Source organism: Gobio gobio, assembly GCF_949357685.1.
Source record: "Gobio gobio genome assembly, chromosome: 6".
NCBI classification, from domain to species: Eukaryota; Metazoa; Chordata; class Actinopteri; order Cypriniformes; family Gobionidae; genus Gobio; species Gobio gobio.
Window position 1 is genome coordinate 34,072,103 of NC_137102.1, and position 18,927 is coordinate 34,091,029.

General features: G+C 39.8%; 1 protein-coding gene across 1 annotated transcript in view; it reads right to left on the bottom strand.

The window, feature by feature from the left end:
* thoc1 (THO complex 1) overlaps positions 1-18,927 on the bottom strand; it is a 31,022-nt gene that overhangs the window by 1,105 nt on the left and 10,990 nt on the right. Inside the window, exons 14-20 of the mRNA XM_079820039.1 lie at positions 17,111-17,161; positions 16,911-16,981; positions 11,311-11,406; positions 11,153-11,218; positions 10,994-11,077; positions 10,743-10,890; positions 4,514-4,598 (exon numbers count right to left, since the gene is read on the bottom strand). Coding sequence (XP_079676165.1) covers positions 4,514-4,598; positions 10,743-10,890; positions 10,994-11,077; positions 11,153-11,218; positions 11,311-11,406; positions 16,911-16,981; positions 17,111-17,161 — 601 coding nt within the window. The remainder of the gene's footprint in view (positions 1-4,513; positions 4,599-10,742; positions 10,891-10,993; positions 11,078-11,152; positions 11,219-11,310; positions 11,407-16,910; positions 16,982-17,110; positions 17,162-18,927) is intronic.

Here is an 18,927-nt window from a genome sequence, read left to right on the forward strand (position 1 = left end):
AAGCAATTCGAAAGCAATAACTTGCAGGGGTGTGGTTTGTAGTACGGCAGGACACAGACAGACCCATATATTTCTGTTCTTGGAGTCTCTATTAACGAGCTGAGTTGCGTTTGATTAAGAAGAGTTGGTAAACGTAGTGTGGAGGTGTGCCTCCAAGAACAGGGTTGGGGAACACTGGCCTGAAGAAACCTGAGAAGTGTGGGGCTGGCACCAAACAAAAATTGTAAATAGAATTTCAATCAAATAGTAATGTTCGAAGGAAAGTCTGGAAAAGAAAAAGAGCTGAGCTGAAGCTCTCCGTATGTTATTCTGCTTTCTCTGGTCACGTTCATATATACATTTCAGAAGCTTATTTCGTCCATCAGATCGAAAGATCCGAAATATCCCATACATTTACCCACACATAGATCCTCCTCGGGACAGAAGTGGTTGAAAGTGGACAAAATAGATGGATTAAAACTCCAGGTGTAAACGGGAATGTGTCTGCCTCATCTTTCTGTGATCCGATCAACCAAAACGCATCTTAATACCAGGTTTAAACAGAGCCTTGTGCTGCATTCACACTACAAGTGACTGCATGTTGCCAGTGGCTGGCGGTGAGGTCGCTAGTGGGCGTTCCCACTACTGGTTGCCTAGACTAAATGACATTCACGGATGTTACTCCATGTTGTGTAGACAACAAATGGTTTTCTTGCCACTACAAACAAGCATTTTGAAAGGAAGTCAATAAATATAAATGGAAGCAGTATAAAATTCTCTTCGCTCCTTTGTCACAGAATGGCAGGGGAATGGCAATCTTTTATCTATAATCTTGCAGAGTTTGCACCATTTGTAGAAATGAAACAAACTCTAAATTAACTGAGTCAAGATCTTGAAGAACCACCAAGTGTTTATTTTAGAAAATGAGAACTTAAGGCTACTGTAGGCCATCTTTCCCAAATAAATGTATATAATTATCTCACCTAAATATTTGATCATGCAGTGCATTTTTGTTTTTAAAAACAATTTTTCAGGTAGGTCTAACATTAGTATTGAAGTAAGAAATAAAGACATTTAATAAGAAATCAAATGTAAATTTATATTGGTCTTCCCTGAATACATTAAATTAGTTTAATCCTTACACTTAAGGTTGCAAAAGTTAGTCATTCAAGAGCAGTGAGTGTCGTAAAGGTTCATCAAACAACACAAGACAAAGAGAAACTCAGAGACAGCAGCAGTTTATTCGACAGCTGTCACTTTAAGAGCGAACACGGATACGGTTACAGTTGCACAAACGTTCACTCGCGAGTCACGACGGGGTTTACGTGCATACTCGTCAAGACGGTAATTTAGTACATACATTTGTGTGTATTTGACCATTTCAGCGCAATTTGTACTTGCAATCTTTTTGTGAGATGGCCTGTGTGTGTGTGTGTGTCTCTCTAGAGAGTGCGGAGCGGTTTGAACACTGGCAAGACTTAAAAATAAATGCAAATGATAAGCTTTAGTGACGATGCGACACTGCCTCGATTGTGCAAAGTGGCAAATCCTGTGTCAACTGAGCAGCTCGATTTTAGTGCAGATATGATGCGCTGATGTGAAGCCATTTCAGCATTTTGAAAGGGAGAGAGAGAGAGCGCGCGCACGCGGTGATTCACGCGCGCTGTTTGTGAACTTATGTCCCACAGAAAGTTTTCAAATGACTGCGTAAGTTTTTTAATATAGAAATATGAATTGTACCTCACCTTCAGCATTATAATTATTTTACCCGCGCCGGAAAGAGAATGAGACGGTGTCGCTGCATATCATGCCCTAGCTCTCACGGCAGGTGCGGGTTTTATGTGTCGTCAGCATGCGATCGGTTCATGAGATCGGCCTTTTTGGAGACCGCCGATCAATCATCCCAAAGCGATTATCGACCGATCGAGATCGGTTGCCGATCAATCGGAGCACCCCTAATGGAGAGGTGAAGTGTCTAAGTCACATCATCTAGCTACTGGAGTTCCCCAGGGCTCAGTGCTTGGACCACTTCTCTTCTCCATCTACATGTCATCACTTGGATCTGTCATTCAGAAACATGGCTTTTCCTATCACTGCTATGCCGACGACACTCAACTCTACTTCTCATTTCAACCAGATGATCCCGCGGTTGGTGTTCGTATCGCTGCCTGCCTAACAGACATTTCTGCCTGGATGAAGGAACATCACCTGCAACTCAACCTTGCAAAGACAGAACTGCTTGTGGTCTCAGCCAACCCAGCACTTCATCACAATCTCTCCATTCAGCTAGGATCATCAACCATAACTCCGTCCAGAACAGCCAGGAACCTTGGAATTGTGATTGATGATCAGCTAAAATTCACTGACCACATTACTGCAACAACCCGGTCCTGCAGATTTGCATTATACAACATTAGGAAGATTAGACCCTTCCTATCAGAGCAGGCCGCACAACTCCTGGTACAAGCTCTTGTTCTCTCCAGACTGGACTACTGTAATGCTCTTCTAGCGGGCCTTCCGGCATGCACTATCAAACCCTTGTAACTGATCCAGAATGCAGCGGCGAGGGTGGTCTTTAGCGAGCCGAAGAGAGCACACGTCACGCTTCTCTTCATCAGTCAGCACTGGCTGCCAATAGCCGCTCGCAACAAATCCAAGGCACTGGTGCTCGCCTTCAAAGCAACCACTGGCTCTGAACCAATATACCTAAACTCGCTTGTTCAGACTTACACACCCTCCAGGAGCTTATGTTCTGCCAGTGAACGACGCCTTGTGGTGCCATACCAGAGAGGCATGAAATCGCTCTCATGGACCTTTTCCTGGACCGACCCCACTTGGTGGAATGACCTGCCTATCTCAATTCGTGCGGCCGAGTCTGTAGCCATTTTCAAAAAACATCTAAAAGACACATCTCTTCCAGCAGCACCTGACCAATCAAGAATAGCACTTATCATTCTATTCATTTTCTGTCGGTCTAATTTATAATTTATTTTTTTTTTTTTTAATTCTGTCCTGTGTGTTCTGTGCTAGATTAACTGAGACTTGTTATAGCACTTGCATACTGTTGCCCTTGACTGTTCTAGTTGCTTCTATTGCTCTCATTTGTAAGTCACTTTGGATAAAAGCGTCTGCTAAATGACTAAATGTAAATGTAAAATGCCTAATATTAAAGATGAACGTGAAACAGTAAATTCTCTTTGCCATCGCGGCTATTTACCTGCAGAAAGAGGGCAAATTAAAACCATTTAGGCTCTGAGTCAGCATGTACATGGAGACATATCATAAATTATAGGACAGTTGCTGACCGCTAAAATATGCTTCTCCATCTTGTCTCGGCGACAGATCAGGTGCGCTCCACTGACTTCTCTCCTAATGATTGTCAATCCCAAAAGTCGCTCTTCATTTGCATACAGTTGAACAGATCTCAACTTTGTCGGTCGCTAATGGTCACTAGTGTTGCCGGAAATCATCGCTCTCCATTTAAACTAATGGGATTTTGACGCTTGTAGTGTGAATGCAGCATTATTGCGTAAACTACATCAGAAAATTGCTTCTAGGCCATTAGCCAGATCGTAATGAAACCACTGAAATAACCAGGGTCCTCATTTCTCAACAGTGCGTACACAGTTCTTACGCACATGAGTAAGCAATCATTGTAGAGAAATCCCACGTGTGCGTAAGTACCATGCTCGTTCACGTTCACCATATATGGTGACAACACACATCTCTTTAAAAATCACGTGATTGTGTTTTTCCCTCACCACAATTATGGCAAAAAAGAGGAACTTCACAAACACAGAATGAGTCACGCAACGTTTAACAACAACAAATTTGCATCACAAATGATTTACACATTATCTCTGCGTACGAACTGTTGATAAATGAGGCCCCTGGATGCTTGGTTCTGTATACTAAAGCAATGCAGCCAAATGTAGGGAGGAGGAAGGGTCAGCTAATTATGGCTATTGGAGGCCTAGGCCACTTAATGCCGCTGTAATGCAACAAAACAAAAGTGCATCATTGGTCCAATTGACTTCATTCAGAGTCTCACTATCAGTTGCTATCAGTGTCTTTGAGTTTTTTTGAGTCTTGATTTATGATACAGTTGTGCATCTTGAGAAACATGGCTGTCATTTTGATGGCAAGATGTCAAAAAAGATCTGAGGCGGTACCTCTGCAACGTAGATACAATTTATGGCAAAATGGACTAAAGTTCTACACTGAGGTGATTTGTTCCCTCTTCTCTGCTCACCACTTTCTTGGGACCTTTACACTACATTCACAGCAGACAGACCCAAGTGCCATTCTGTGATGACGCTTTGAAAACAAAACCAAAGTACAAAGTGAGGTGAGCAACTGCATCCATTGTGCTGCCTTCTCCTGTGTAGTTGTTACCTAGCAACAGGTGTCACTTTTGAATGCAAACACACTGCCATTCTGATCCAAAGAGTCCAGTGTGAACACAATCCAGTGGAGGCAACGGCAATAAAAATTGCTTTTGAAGTTTAATAATAAAAAAGAACAACAGACTCACTGTCATTGCTCTCTTTCAACAGGTTATCTCCATTCTCATCATCATCATCCTCTCCGGTTTTTATCTCCTCAGAAGGAAGGTCTTTCTGTTTGAACAAAAACAAAAATTCAGTCACAATTCTGAATTTATAAAATACTGAATATTTGAGTAAAATAGTAAACAAAATATTTGAAATTAATTAAATTAATTGAAGTTAAGATTTTTTAAAGCTTATAAGATTTTCAAAATGTGAAACCACAAACATGACCATAAGAAAATATAGATTTAACTGTTTTGTTCCTCTAGTGCAGGGGTGTCCAAACTCGGTCCTGGAGGGCCACTGTCCTGCAGAGTTTAGCTCTTACTTGCCTCAACACCTGTCTGGAAGTTTCTACTATGCCTAATAAGACCTTGATTAGCTGGTTCAGGTGTGTTTAATTGGGGTTGGAGCTAAACTTTGCAGGACAGTGGCCCTCCAGGATCAGGATTGGACACCCCTGCTCTAGTGTGTAGAGTGCTGCAATTTGATCAGGAAAGCGCACCATAAGAATCCAATCACAAACAACAGATTCCCGCCTATGAACACAGGAAATTCCCAAATTCGAGATCGGGGCAGTTCTGACATTCTTCAGAGCAGATTCAGTCACTCTTAACACACCACAGGAAAATCTGAGAAAATAATCTGTAGAACCATCAAGACAATTGGGACTTTACCTAGGATTGTCGGAAGGGGAGAAATTGGCCCAAAATCGCCCAGAATATCTTGTAGTGTGTACCCAGCATAGAATAAATTGCCACAGTTGCCTCCCCGTTTAAACCAGGGATGGCCGATAAAAAACTAATAACCATATTTATAAAAAAAAAAAAAATCCATAATTTACTTTTTCATTGGCATGTCAGTTTGTCGCTAAAAAGTCGACATGCAATGCAAGTCCCATGTGAACGGGTGACAGTTTTACAGCACATACTAAAGCATGTGTGACGCTTGTGGTGTCAATAATTATGGAATGCATAGATTTAAAAATGTATTTAAATGTTAGATTTTGTGGATATTTTGAATGAAGAACCAAAGGATAAACACCAAAGACATTTTCCATATATACACATATATACACACACACACACACACACACACACACACACACTAGGGATGCCACAATTCTCAATATAATATTGAACCGTTCGGTACGGCATTCACGATTCAATATGCGCTTGTGAATTGCGTTTTTTTTTCCGGTTTTGCATTTAATTAATTATTTTTCTACACATTCTATCATTTGCCTCCATCCCAATATACTGAACAATGCGACATACATTCACATCACACGTTAGTGGTAGAGTTATACTCACGGAACACTATAGTTATTCATAATCACCAAAGTTCATTATTTGCATGCGTTTTAAATTCTTGCCGGTAAAACATTTCATTCGCGTGCTTATGCACGGTTTTTTAACATGCGCTTTTCCGAGCGCGTGCACTAAACGCTTGTCAAACACGTGATTACTGGACTAAGCAGTCGTCTTACTGCGCTAAAATCATCTTGCTGCGATCAAATACACAGAAGGTTAACATAAACACAGTCGGTTATGTCTAAAGTGAAAGTAAAATCGGCGTGTCTGTATATTAGATGCACGCAGGTCTTAAAGGGACAGTTCACCTCTAAAATTATGTCATTATTTACTCACTATAATATTGTTCCAAACCTGTATTCATTTCTCGATGACAATTTTCATTTTTGAGTGAACTATCCCTTTAATGCTAATACAACAACAAAAGACAAGGAGAAAATCACTCTGCTCTTGACTGAAAAACTTTAATACAGTAGCTTTAATAAGAATCAATGTATATTTTATACTGAAGTCTATGTATTGTTTAATTTTTACATTTATTCATTCAATTTCATACTTAAATGCTGCTGTACAGCTCTGAGCTGCCAGTGTAAATCTTTATATATATATTTATTTTATATTATACAATACACTAGGAATGTGTACAAGGTTTTTTTTTTAAGTAAAGTTTTAAGTTTAAGTAAGGTTTTTCAATTATTTTAAGCAAAATAAAGAAAGAGTATTGCAATAAAGAAATAGTATTTTTTCTCCTTAACCTCTTGCTGTTCCTGTCGCCTAAGAATATAACAGCAAAAAACTGATGTGACAAGCCATCAGAACCAAACCGAACCGAAAACCGTGGTTAAAAACCGAAGTATGTATTGAACCGTGGACTAACTGTATTGTTGCATCCCTAATATACACACACATACAGTGGGGCAAAAAAGTATTTAGTCAGCCACCAATTGTGCAAGTTCTCCCACTTAAAAAGATGAGGCCTGTAATTTTCATCATAGGTACTCTTCAACTATGAGAGACAGAATGAGAGAAAAAAAATGACATTGTCTGATTTTTAAAGAATTTATTTGCAAATTATCATGGAAAATAAGTATTTGGTCAATAACAAAAGTTCATCTCAATACTTTGTTATATACCCTTTGTTGACAATGACAGTGTGTAAAAACCTTGTGGAGACTTACAGAAAACATTTGACCACTGTTGCTTGTAGTTTGGCCCATTGCCTCCATGCAGCCGAACATGTACTGGCTTAAGCAGGGGGACATGTCTGGCACTGCAGGATTTGAGTCCCTGGCAGCGTAGTGTGTTACTGATGGTAGCCTTTGTTACTTTGGTCCCAGCTCTCTGCAGGTCACTCACTAGGTCCCCCCATGTGGTTCTGGGATTAGCATTCGTCTTGTGATCATTTTGACCCCACGGGGTGAGATCTTGCGTGGAGCCCCAGATCTTGTATGTCTCCCATTTTCTAATAATTGCTCCCACAGTTGATTTCTTCACACCAAGCTGCTTACCTATTGTAGATTCAATCTTCCCAGCCTGGTGCAGGTCTACAATTTTGTTTCTGGTGTCCTTTGACAGCTCCTTGGTCTTGGCCATAGTGGAGTTTGGAGTCTGACTTTTTGAGGTTGTGGACAGGTGTCTTTTATACAGATAACGAGTTCAAACAGGTGCCATTAATACAGGTAACAAGTCGAGGACAGAGGAGCCTCTTAAAGAAGAGGTTACAGGTCTGTGAGAGCCAGAAATCTTGCTTTTTTGCAGGTGACCAAATACTTCTTTTTCCACCATAATTTGCAAATAAATTATTTAAAAATCAGACAGTGTTCAGACAGTTTCTCATTCTGTCTCTCATAGTTGAAGTGTACCAATGATGAAAATTACAGGCCTATCTCATCTTTTTAAAAGGGAGAACTTGCACAATCAGTGTTCCCACTCTTTTTCAGCAACCATTTTCCATTACTTTTCCAGGACATTTTCAATTTTACTACGGCGGGAATAAAAGACAAGGATCATGTCAAATATTGCTTTCTAAGTCTTTAAAAGCCATACAGTTTATTGCCATTACTTAACAATCCAGCATTTTTCAATATGAGCTCTTAATCATACATTATGACTATGGAAGCTTGTTTACACCACAGAATAGAAAGAAAAGGTAATTGTGACTTTTTATCTTGCTATTCTGACTTTCTCGCAATTGCGAGTTTACATATTTGTGATGTAAACGCGAAAATTGTCGCAATTCTTTTTTCCTCAGAATTGGACTTTATAACTTGCAATTTCAGTTTAGATCTCACAATTCTGAGAAAAGAAGTCAGAATTGCAAGATATAAACTTGCATCTGCGCATAAAAGTCAATTGTGAAGGAAAGGTCAGAATTGCGAGTTTATATCACTCAATTATGACTATATAACACACAAATGTGACTATATATCAAAATTATGTGATATGAAGCAGCTTACGAGTTAACATTCACTGCATACATTTGAGCAGTTAATAGCATTAGCTAACGGCTGCAAGTGGCAACACAAGACTAAACATCATTATTCAAAATACTACTCACACGTATCAAACTCTGCATTCCTGAACATGTGCTTTCTGCAACTAGCGCTAATTGTTTGGGCCAGCGATAAAACTCTTTATACTCGGCTAAAGAAATAACTATTTTTAAAAGAATTTTCCCTGACAACAACAAGATTTTCCAGGACATTTTCTCCAATTTTCCAGGACTGAAAAATTTGTCATCAATTTTCCAGGTTTTCCAGGACGAGTGGGAACCCTGACAATTGGTGGCTGACTAAATACTTTTTTGCCCCACTGTGTGTATGTGTATATATATGTACGTACGCATGTATGTATGTATGTATGTATGTATGTATGTATGCATGCATGCACAGGAATAACGTTTTCATAGTTCCTATAACTATTGGCAGAAGTACCCGCTTTTTGGCGTGCTTACACCGCAGTAACTGGGAATTTTTTTTGTTCTTTTGGTGGACTAAATTAACTCCTACTTCAGAGCAGGTTCTAACCCAGCACAATAGGCCTTCATACCATTCAAAAAAGCGGAAGCTTCAAGAAGTAGCATAAAAAAAACTTCCGCTGCAGCCTTTATGGGCTGTGCCCATAGCACAGGATAGTTGTGATTTATTTTTTGTAAATTTCAGTGCAGATACTTCTTCTAAAGACACCAACCCCAAGTTAAAATCATTAATTGAGTATTGTGAAACAAAGAAAAAAGGTGTCATAAATATTCTGACGCATATTTCACGGTTTAAAGGGGAGCGCGCAAGCCGTACTGTATGTATGTGAGCAATACTTCAGAGTCTGATCACCTTATTTTATCACAGAACTGCAAAAATACAATACAAACAACATTAAGCTTTGTGTAATTAATGCTCTTTAAAGTAGAGATGTTCCGATACCCTTTTTCCCTTCCCTTCCGGATACCGATTCTGATACCTGGGCTCAGGGTATCGGCCGATTCTGAGTACTGATCCGATACCTGGGTGTGTATCTGTATATACTACTAGCCCTGTATGAATTGCTAGAATTATTTTATGGTGTGCTTCAGACTTATCCCTTAACATGAACAAATACATAAAGTGAACTACTGTATTTATTTAAGTATTTTTATTGTCTTGACATGCATTTGAAAGCAATATTGTTTATTTTACTTAAGCGAAAAAGAACTTCAAATGCAGCTACAAATCTAACACTGCAAACTGAAAAAGGTATTTTAGTTTTACAATATAACTGTATAAAAAACAGTACAACAAATAAATGTAGGGATATAAAAAATTATATATTAATCAGAAAATAATCTCTTTACAACCTTCTAAGCATAATTATTACTATTAGTAGAGACGTATTATTATTTCATAGAGACGTAGCTAAATCTACTGTAGGCTACAACAGTTGCCTAATATATTCTGAAAATGTCTTCACGTTAAACCGAACTTTTATTTTGACGGGTTGCCGTGAACACGTTTGAGTGTCTGTGTTCATTATATGACACAGTAAATTCTCATGAAATGACGGTTTATGCGTTCGTGTCCTCATACTGTATAGTGACCATAGACTGTAAAAACGCACATAGAGGTAGAGAAACTGGGGGAGGACAAAGACAGCGAGCGAGTGTCACGTGCGCGTGTGTGCGGGTGCCCGCCATCCACACAGAGACGAAATACTGCTAAACAGCGGACATACTGCTAACGCTTTTTCATTTCTTCTTCGCTGCTCTAAACAGTGGTTGCTTGTGGCAACACAGCACAACGTCCTGTGTTTGTAATGCATTCTGAGCAGCGAAGAAGAACCGTGCAGTGGTTAGGCAAAGCTGGCGGTCATAATAACTAGGTCTTGTTTAAGAAAATGGTATTGGATCGGTACATGAGTTCAAGTACTCACCGATACCGATGCCAGAATTTGTTGTGGTATCAGTGATATTTCCGATACTAGTATCGGAACAACTCTACTTTAAAGTGATAAGTATTAATTACGACTAAGGTCCTTTTTTGGGTGGATTAAATTAAAGGTTTGGGGGAAATGTATGTTATTAAACAATAATGTTCGCATAACTTACGTTACGATGCTAGCATCAAATTGAAGTTGTTTAAATAAGGGAATATTTCCAGCCCATAGCTGATTATCCAGAAATAACTGGTTTGATCATCATAAATTAGTCATCTCCTCCATGTTTGAGTGCAATGATTGAATAGCATTATACTATAGACAATAATGGGTCGCCCTGGTGGCTAGTACCTATAACTGAGTTCCTAATAACTACCCAGTGCGAAAACCCTGAATATCAGCCAATGAAATGCCTATATTGGTTAAGCACTAGTTTGAATGTTGTCTTCATTACAGAAAACTCTGCTAGTGTTTGATCATGTGGATGTCCACTCACAGGAAGCTCTTTGGCCAGTTTGATGACCATGTTTTCCAGATAGTCTGCCAGACTCTTGAACTGCTGATTGGTGGGCTGGAAGAAGTGAGGACTCCTCCTGGACAGCAATCGCAAGGCTCGCCAGCCGTAGTTTGAGTTGCGCACAACTCTGAGGGAAAATGGCAAAGAATTAATTTATACTGATGATTAATGTGATACATAAGTTTGTAATAATTTTGATTCTTTTAAGAGAGTAAATTATTAAAATGTACTTGTACTCATCCTCCACCATGTTTGATGGATCTGCCTGTTCAATAGCTTCTACAAAAAACTCCTCCAGTGATGGCATGAATTCCCTTTAACCAAACATTGTATTAATACAACATTTCTCATATTAAGCACCTTTAAGCAAGTGTTTACCCCACACACACCTGCTTTCGGACTTGCAGGCCTCCATATTGTCAGGGTTCAGATTCCAAAGTCTTGTGAGTTCATCACTGTTGAAGGCCAAGAACAGCAGAAATGCTAAATAAGATATGAAGCGAAGTCTTGACAAAGCTACACAGAAATCAATCAATTATTATCTTACTTTCCCATTAGGATTTTGCGATCAGGGCCTTTCCCCAAAAAGTCCTCTGGTGCTTGTCTCTTTCTGCTGGGGCGCATGGGTTTGGTCTCTACTGGCCTGAGAAACAAAATATTCTATTCACATATTCATTCATAACTTCAAAAATAGTAGTGACCATAATGGAAACCCAACTTTTCACAACAGTTTCAATCTTTACAGATTGGATTATTATACTGTGGTATAGACATTTACTTTGCTAGTAAAAGTACAAATTTTAGTCCTATATACAGTGAGGAAAAAAAGTATTTGAACACCCTGCTATTTTTCAAGTTCTCCCACTTAAAAATCATGGAGGGGTCTGAAATTGTCATTGTAGGTGCATGTCCACTGTGAGAGACATAATCTAAAAAAAAAAAAATTCCAGAAATCACAATGTATGATTTTTTAACTATTTATTTGTATGATACAGCTGCAAATAAGTATTTGAACTAGGGCTGTCAAAATTGCTCAAAAATGACGTTCGAATATTCTCTCTAAAAAAAAAGCACGAATATTCAAACTATTCGAACATCTGGTTGCCCATTTTATCAATCAGTACGTTTACATGGACAACAATACTCCGATATTAATCTGATTAAGACCATACTCTGATTAAGAAACTACCATGTAAACAGCGATTTCTAATTACCTTAATCCGGTTAAAGCCATACTCGAATTAAACAAAAATCGAATTAAGACATGTGGAGTATGCCTGTTTTAGTCGCATTATCTAAGTGCATTGTAGACATGTACACACCTTAATCTAACTATTAACGTCGTGAAGGAGTTTCCGCCGCGTTTTGTGACAGGTCACACACACACACACACCAGGCAAGTGCAGAGGGGAGGGCTTTGGGGGCTCGTATCAAAAGTAGCCTATATAAAGTGCCCCTCTAAACAATCATCAATAATATTGTGACAAATAAAACAGAATTTGAATTATAATTAATATAACCGCACGTACAAAACAATGCGCTTAAATTCCCGTTTATCTTTTACGTATCTTTCAGTCTGAAATGTCGTTGCCATGACGTTGCTATGGTGCGTGACTGCGTGTCTTGCTCATAGACCGTAAAAACTCTGCTCACTCGGACACGGCCTCCTCTATATATTTTTTTTCTTTGTGTTGCAATAATGCTCATTTTAAAAGTAAAATACGATCATTTTGTATCTGTAATCCCAGATTCATAATTGTCTGCTTACAACAGCGGTCGGGAACCTCTAGGCTCGCGAGCCATATGCCATTCAGTGAACGCTTGTGGCTCGATGGCAGAAAAAAAACAATCCAAACAATCACGATTTTGAAACCTTTTCATCACATTTTCATCATTTATCAAAACTATTATTCGAAATGTAGGCTGTCAAGAAGGAGGCAAGATGGGTCTCTTAAAAAAACCTGAAAGACAATATTTAATATTACACAAAATAAAACTAATATATATATATATCATAATATCATAAAAAAAGTATAAAAATCACTCGTTTTTATAAAGTCACACTGTCCAACAGCAACACCCGCAGGTAAAGTTACAGTGGGTTGCCTGAGCCCATTGATTTGAACAGACTTACGAAAGTCGCGCTATGATTGGACCCCGGACAGCGTAGTGTGGCATGGGGACGTAATGACGTACCATTAATCAAACTATGTTCTGTAACATGTAAAACGGGAACATGAACGTAATATTCTAAAAGCAACTCATGTAAACACCTTAATCAGATTATTGCCTTATTCAGAGTAAGGTCAATAATTAGATTACTGCTGTCCATGTAAACGTAGTCAATGACGCGCATTATGTCAATAACAGGACAAATGAATACAAAGAGACATAACTACTTATATAGGTAGTCTATTTAAGTTTAAACATATTTGACAACGTATTACCTACACAAAAACAAGTAAATCAACAAATGGCTAAGCAGACCTCTCTCTCTCTCGCCCTCACGCTCTCTGCGCATAACGGTTTAAATGAACAAGCACATTTTGAGGCTGATCAAGAGTTTTGTGCAAGCAATTTAAAGTCGCGACTCTTGTCCCAAATATAGCAGGCTTCATTCAGTGACTGAAACAAATATTAATATACGTTTTACAGCATATTATTGAACGCTCCGAGCGAGCTGTGCTGTGGTAAACATGGAACTTTTCCTTGACATGAAACGGTAAATATTCAAACCAGTGCATTTATCCTTTATTCATGCAATATCTATTCAGTCAGTACCTCGGTTTCATTGCTTGACAGAACTCCAGCCTGCCCCATCCACGACACTGATCGCTCTCATGTCCTTACAAATGAACAAAATTAATTTCTCCGTTATGTCTTGTCGTGTTGCAGACAGAGAGCTTGTGGCGGGCGATGCAAAGTAAGGCTGGTCCAGTTTGCACATACAAATTAGTAGCTTATATTTACAAAACGAGCCTACAAAAGCATAAAAAAGCCCGTTTATTAAAGAAAAGTTCACGAAACTAAGTGAAAACTCACTGAAGTGTTTAGTGAAATTAGGAAACATTTAGATATCATAAATTGAGTTGTATAAGTTAACGTTACATTTCTACATACATTTTGTTCTCATGTCACAAGTAATATCAAGGTTTATTTTGATCTGTTTTACATGATTCTTTTGTAGTGTGGTTTTCGGTGAAGTGTACTAAAATAAATATCGTCACCTGTGTTAGCCCACTTCTTCTCGACGCTTTTTCCTGATAGAACAATTACTCCGAGTCGCCCTCTGTCATTTCAAAGAAAAGCACAACGGCGAGCGCGTCAAATATAAACACCTCGTCCGTTTGGGGAAGAGCGCGCGCAGTCAGCGGGGGCTCGCGCTCTGGAGACAGGCCAAAGTACACAAGGCTTCAGGCGCGCTAGCGCCCACTCGCAAAGCAGACAGCCACGCCTCTACTACCGTGGACGTTTTTTTTCCCACATTTTTTTTTATTTATTCGAATATTAATTTTCACCTTCGAAATTCGTTTTTTAAAAACTATTCGAATATATTCGAATTTAGAATATTCGTTGACAGCCCTAATTTGAACACCAGAGAAAATCAATGTTAATATTTGGAACAGTAGCCTTTGTTTGCAATTTCAGAGGTCAAACGTTTCCCGTAGTTTTTCACCAGGTTTGCACACACTGCAGGAGGGATTTTGGCCAACTCCTCCACACAGATCTTCTCTAGATCAGTCAGGTTTCTGGCCTGTCGCTGAGAAACACGGAGTTTGAGCTCCCTCCAAAGATTCTCTATTGGGTTTAGGTCTGGAGACTGGCTAGGCCACGCCAGAACCTTGATATGCTTCTTACAGAGCCACTCCTTGGTTATCCTGGCTGTGTGCTTCGGGTCATTGTCATGTTGGAAGACCCAGCCTCGACCCATCTTCAATGCTCTAACTGAGGGAAGGAGGTTGTTCCCCAAAATCTCACAATACATGGCCCCGGTCATCCTCTCCTTAAAGGGTTAGTTCACCCCAAAATGAAAATTCTGTCATTAATTACTCACCCTTATGTCGTTGGACACCCGTAAGTCCTCCGTTCATATTCGGAACACAAATGAAGATATTTTAGTTGAAAGCTGATGGCTGAGAAAGGCTTCAGATAGGCCTCCATTGGCATTCAGTACATTGACACTTCCAAGATCCATGAAAGGCACTTAAAACGTCGTTACAAAGTCTATCTCACCACAGTGGCTCTACAATAATCATACAATGCGACGACAATAGTTTTTGTGCGCAAAAAAAAATCAAAATAACACCTTTATCCAACTTGTTCTCGACTTCCGTGTGTGCCTCCACGACGCATGCGCGAGAATATGACGTAGCGCCAGGGTTCGGGAATCCATGAAATACACACTTAAGCCCCATTTTGAGCACTACGCCGAGACCTAAAGCACGATCAATGTAGAGTCCAACAGCTTAGACACGCGCGTCTTCCTCTGCTCGTAAACAAATCGCTTCTGGGTCATATGTCCGAACGCCGGATCTGCGTCATATTCTCGCGCATGCGTCGTGGAGGCATACACGGAAGTCGAGAACAAGTTGGATAAAGGTGTTATTTTGATTTTTTTTTGCGCACAAAAACTATTGTCGTCGCATCGTAAGATTATTGTAGAGCCACTGTGGTGAGATAGACTTTGTAACGACGTTTTAAGTGCCTTTCATGGATCTTGGAAGTGTCAATGTACTGAATGCCAATGGAGGCCTGATTGAAGCCTTTCTCAGCCATCAGCTTTCAACTAAAATATCTCCATTTGTGTTCCGAATATGAACGGAGGACTTACGGGTGTCCAACGACATGAGGGTGAGTAATTAATGACAGAATTTTCATTTTTGGGTGAACTAACCCTTTAATACAGTGCAGTCGCCCTGTCCCATGTGCAGAAAAACACCCCCATGCTTCACAGTAGGGATGGTGTTCTTGGGATGGTACTCATCATTCTTCTTCCTCCAAACACGTTTAGTGGAATTATGACCAAAAAGTTCTATTTTGGTCTCATCTGACCACATGACTTTCTCCCATGACTCCTCTGGATCATCCAAATGGTCATTGGCAAACTTAAGACGGGCCTGGACATGTGCTGGTTTAAGCAGGGGAACCTTCCGTGCCATGCATGATTTCAAACCATGACGTCTTAGTGTATTACCAACAATAACCTTGGAAACGGTGGTCCCAGCTCTTTTCAGGTCATTGACCAGCTCCTCCCGTGTAGTTCTGGGCTGATTTCTCACCTTTCTTAGGATCATTGAGACCCCACGAGGTGAGATCTTGCATGGAGCCCCAGTCCGAGGGAGATTGACAGTCATGTTTAGCTTCTTCCATTTTCTAATGATTGCTCCAACAGTGGACTTTTTTTCACCAAGCTGCTTGGCAATTTCCCCGTAGCCCTTTCCAGACTTGTGGAGGTGTACAATTTTGTCTCTCGTGTCTTTGGACAGCTCTTTGGTCTTGGCCATGTTAGTAGTTGGATTCTTACTGATTGTAGGGGGTGGTATTGGGCAGGTGTCTTTATGCAGCTAACGACCTCAAACAGGTGCATCTAATTTAGGATAATAAATGGAGTGGAGGTGGACATTTTAAAGGCAGACTAACAGGTCTTTGAGGGTCAGAATTCTAGCTGATAGACAGATGTTCAAATACTTATTTGCAGCTGTAGCCTATCATACAAATAAATAGTTAAAAAATCATACGTTGTGATTTCTGGATTTTTTTAATAGATTATGTCTTTCACAGTGGACATGCACCTACGATGACAATTTCAGACCCCTCAATGATTTCTAAGTGGGAGAACTTGCAAAATAGCAGGGTGTTCAAATACTTATTTTCCTCACTGTATATGGGTATAAGATATAGGTATAATTTATAAAACGCTTCGGGTAAAGCATCAGCTAAATGAATGAAAGTCTATATGGAAAACAGTTTATTACATCTACTGTACTTAATTTGCTGTTATAGCGCTGTATGATGTAAATATTTGTTTCCCCTAATTTCAGAACATAAAGTAACAATATGATAAAGTCATCATTAACCTTGCATGAATGCAGTGTATATCTAATGTTTAATGGGATAAAGCTGTTTGTGTGCTGTTTTATTTTATACCTTTCTTTCACAAAGCTTGGGCAGCCCTCATTTTTCCAAGAGTTCCAGTTTTCTTCTGTGTTCAGGATGTGCTGTTGGAGACATAATTAAGATGAGCTTCTGGAGCACAAAGCTGCAAATTCTATATGTACAGTATTCATCACAAGATCAGAGTGAAACCTAAAATCCATACGCATGTATACTTTGCATATACTACTTACCTCAACCATAGATGCAAACTTGTCACCATCTGGAGGGGTTTCTCTAAGTAACTGCAATGGTAAGAAAAGTAGGTGAATAGAAATAACACAGTATGACACAGCGGTGTAATTAATATCGAGGTCATGCCTGTTTGATGTCCCCAGGGTCCAATGTTCCCGAGATTCATAAGGTTCATGAGAAAACATAGGGTCATATTGCCTATGTGTTAACATTATATCCGTAAATGAAATGCAGTTTTTTTCCCATAAATGTAAGTTCAATGTGTTGGTGACCACAGAAGTTTTTTTTTTTTACTGTACATTTTATTGGGTTTATTTTTTATAGTGTGGGAAGTTTAAGAGAATGTTCTCAAGCTCTGTATTTGCTTAATATGACATGGGATAGTGTGGAACTTGTCAAATGAGTTTTCTGTTCCCCAGCACTCAAAATAACACAAAAGGTCATCTCTTCCTTAGGTTAGGATTAGAAGTTTATAAAGTTGATAGGGCCCTGGAAAAAGTAGTCCTGACCTTTTAAGAAGTTTACTTGCAGTGTGTTAACAGACCACTGAACTGGGGAACATAGGACACTTTTTCAGTGTTCATTATGTGCCACATAAATCTGGAAACATAGGTACACCGATCAGGCATAACTTTATGACCACCTTCCTAATATTGTGTTGGTCCCCCTTTTGCTGCCAAAATAGCCCAGACCCGTTGAGGCATGGACTCCATTAGACCCCTGAAGGTGTGCTGTGGTATCTGGCACCAAGATGTTAGCAGCAGATCCTTTAAGTCCTGTAAGTTGCAAGGTGGGGCCTTCGTGGATCATACTTGTTTGTCAGCACATCCCACAGATGCTCGATTGGATTGAGATCTGGGGAATTTGGAGCCCAAGTCAACACCTCAAACTTCTTCCCATAGTGCATTCTGGTACCCGGTCATCCACGTGATGTAAAAGAAAACGTGATTCATCAGACCAGGCCACCTTCTTTCATTGCTCTGTGATCAGTTCTGATGCTCACGTGCCCACTGTTGGCGCTTTCGGCGGTGGACAGGGGTCAGCATGGGCACCCTGATTGATCTGTGGCTATGCAGCCCCATACGCAACAAACTGCGATGCACTGACACCTTTCTATCATAACCAGCATTAACTTCTTGAGAAATTTGAGCTACAGTAGCTTGTCTGTTTGATTGGACCACATGGGCCAGCCTTCATTCCCCACATGCATCAATGAGCCTTGGCCATGACCCTGTCGCTGGTTTACCACGGTTCCTTCCTTGGACCACTTTTGATCGATACTGACCACTCCAGACCAGGAAAACTCCACAAGAGCTGCAGTTTTGGAGATGCTCTGACCCAGTCGTCTTGCCATCACAATTTGGCCCTTGTCAAACTCGCTCAAATCCTTACACTTGCCCCTTTTTCCTGCTTCTAACACATCAACTTTGAGGACAAAATGTTCACTTGCTGCCTAATATATCCCACCCACTAACAGGTGCAATGATAAAGAGATAATCAGTGTTATTCACTTCACCTTTTAGAGGTGATAATGTTATTCCTGATAACTCCTAATATTCCCCCTCTGCTCTTCGGTCATTTTTTGGCAGAAAAATTAAGGTTTCCCTCACAGAATTTTTAGTCATCGGAATGGTACGAAACTTGGTAAAGGTTTTGGCAGTTGCTATGTGAACACAAACACAAAAAAAAATCATGGACATGATTCAAAAAAGTTAAATGGTCCTAAAAAAAATTTTTTTTCAAAAATGGCTGCATTGGAAATGAATGGGAAACTAATTTCATCTAGTGGAAACGTTTGGTACTGTGCCCAAACAAT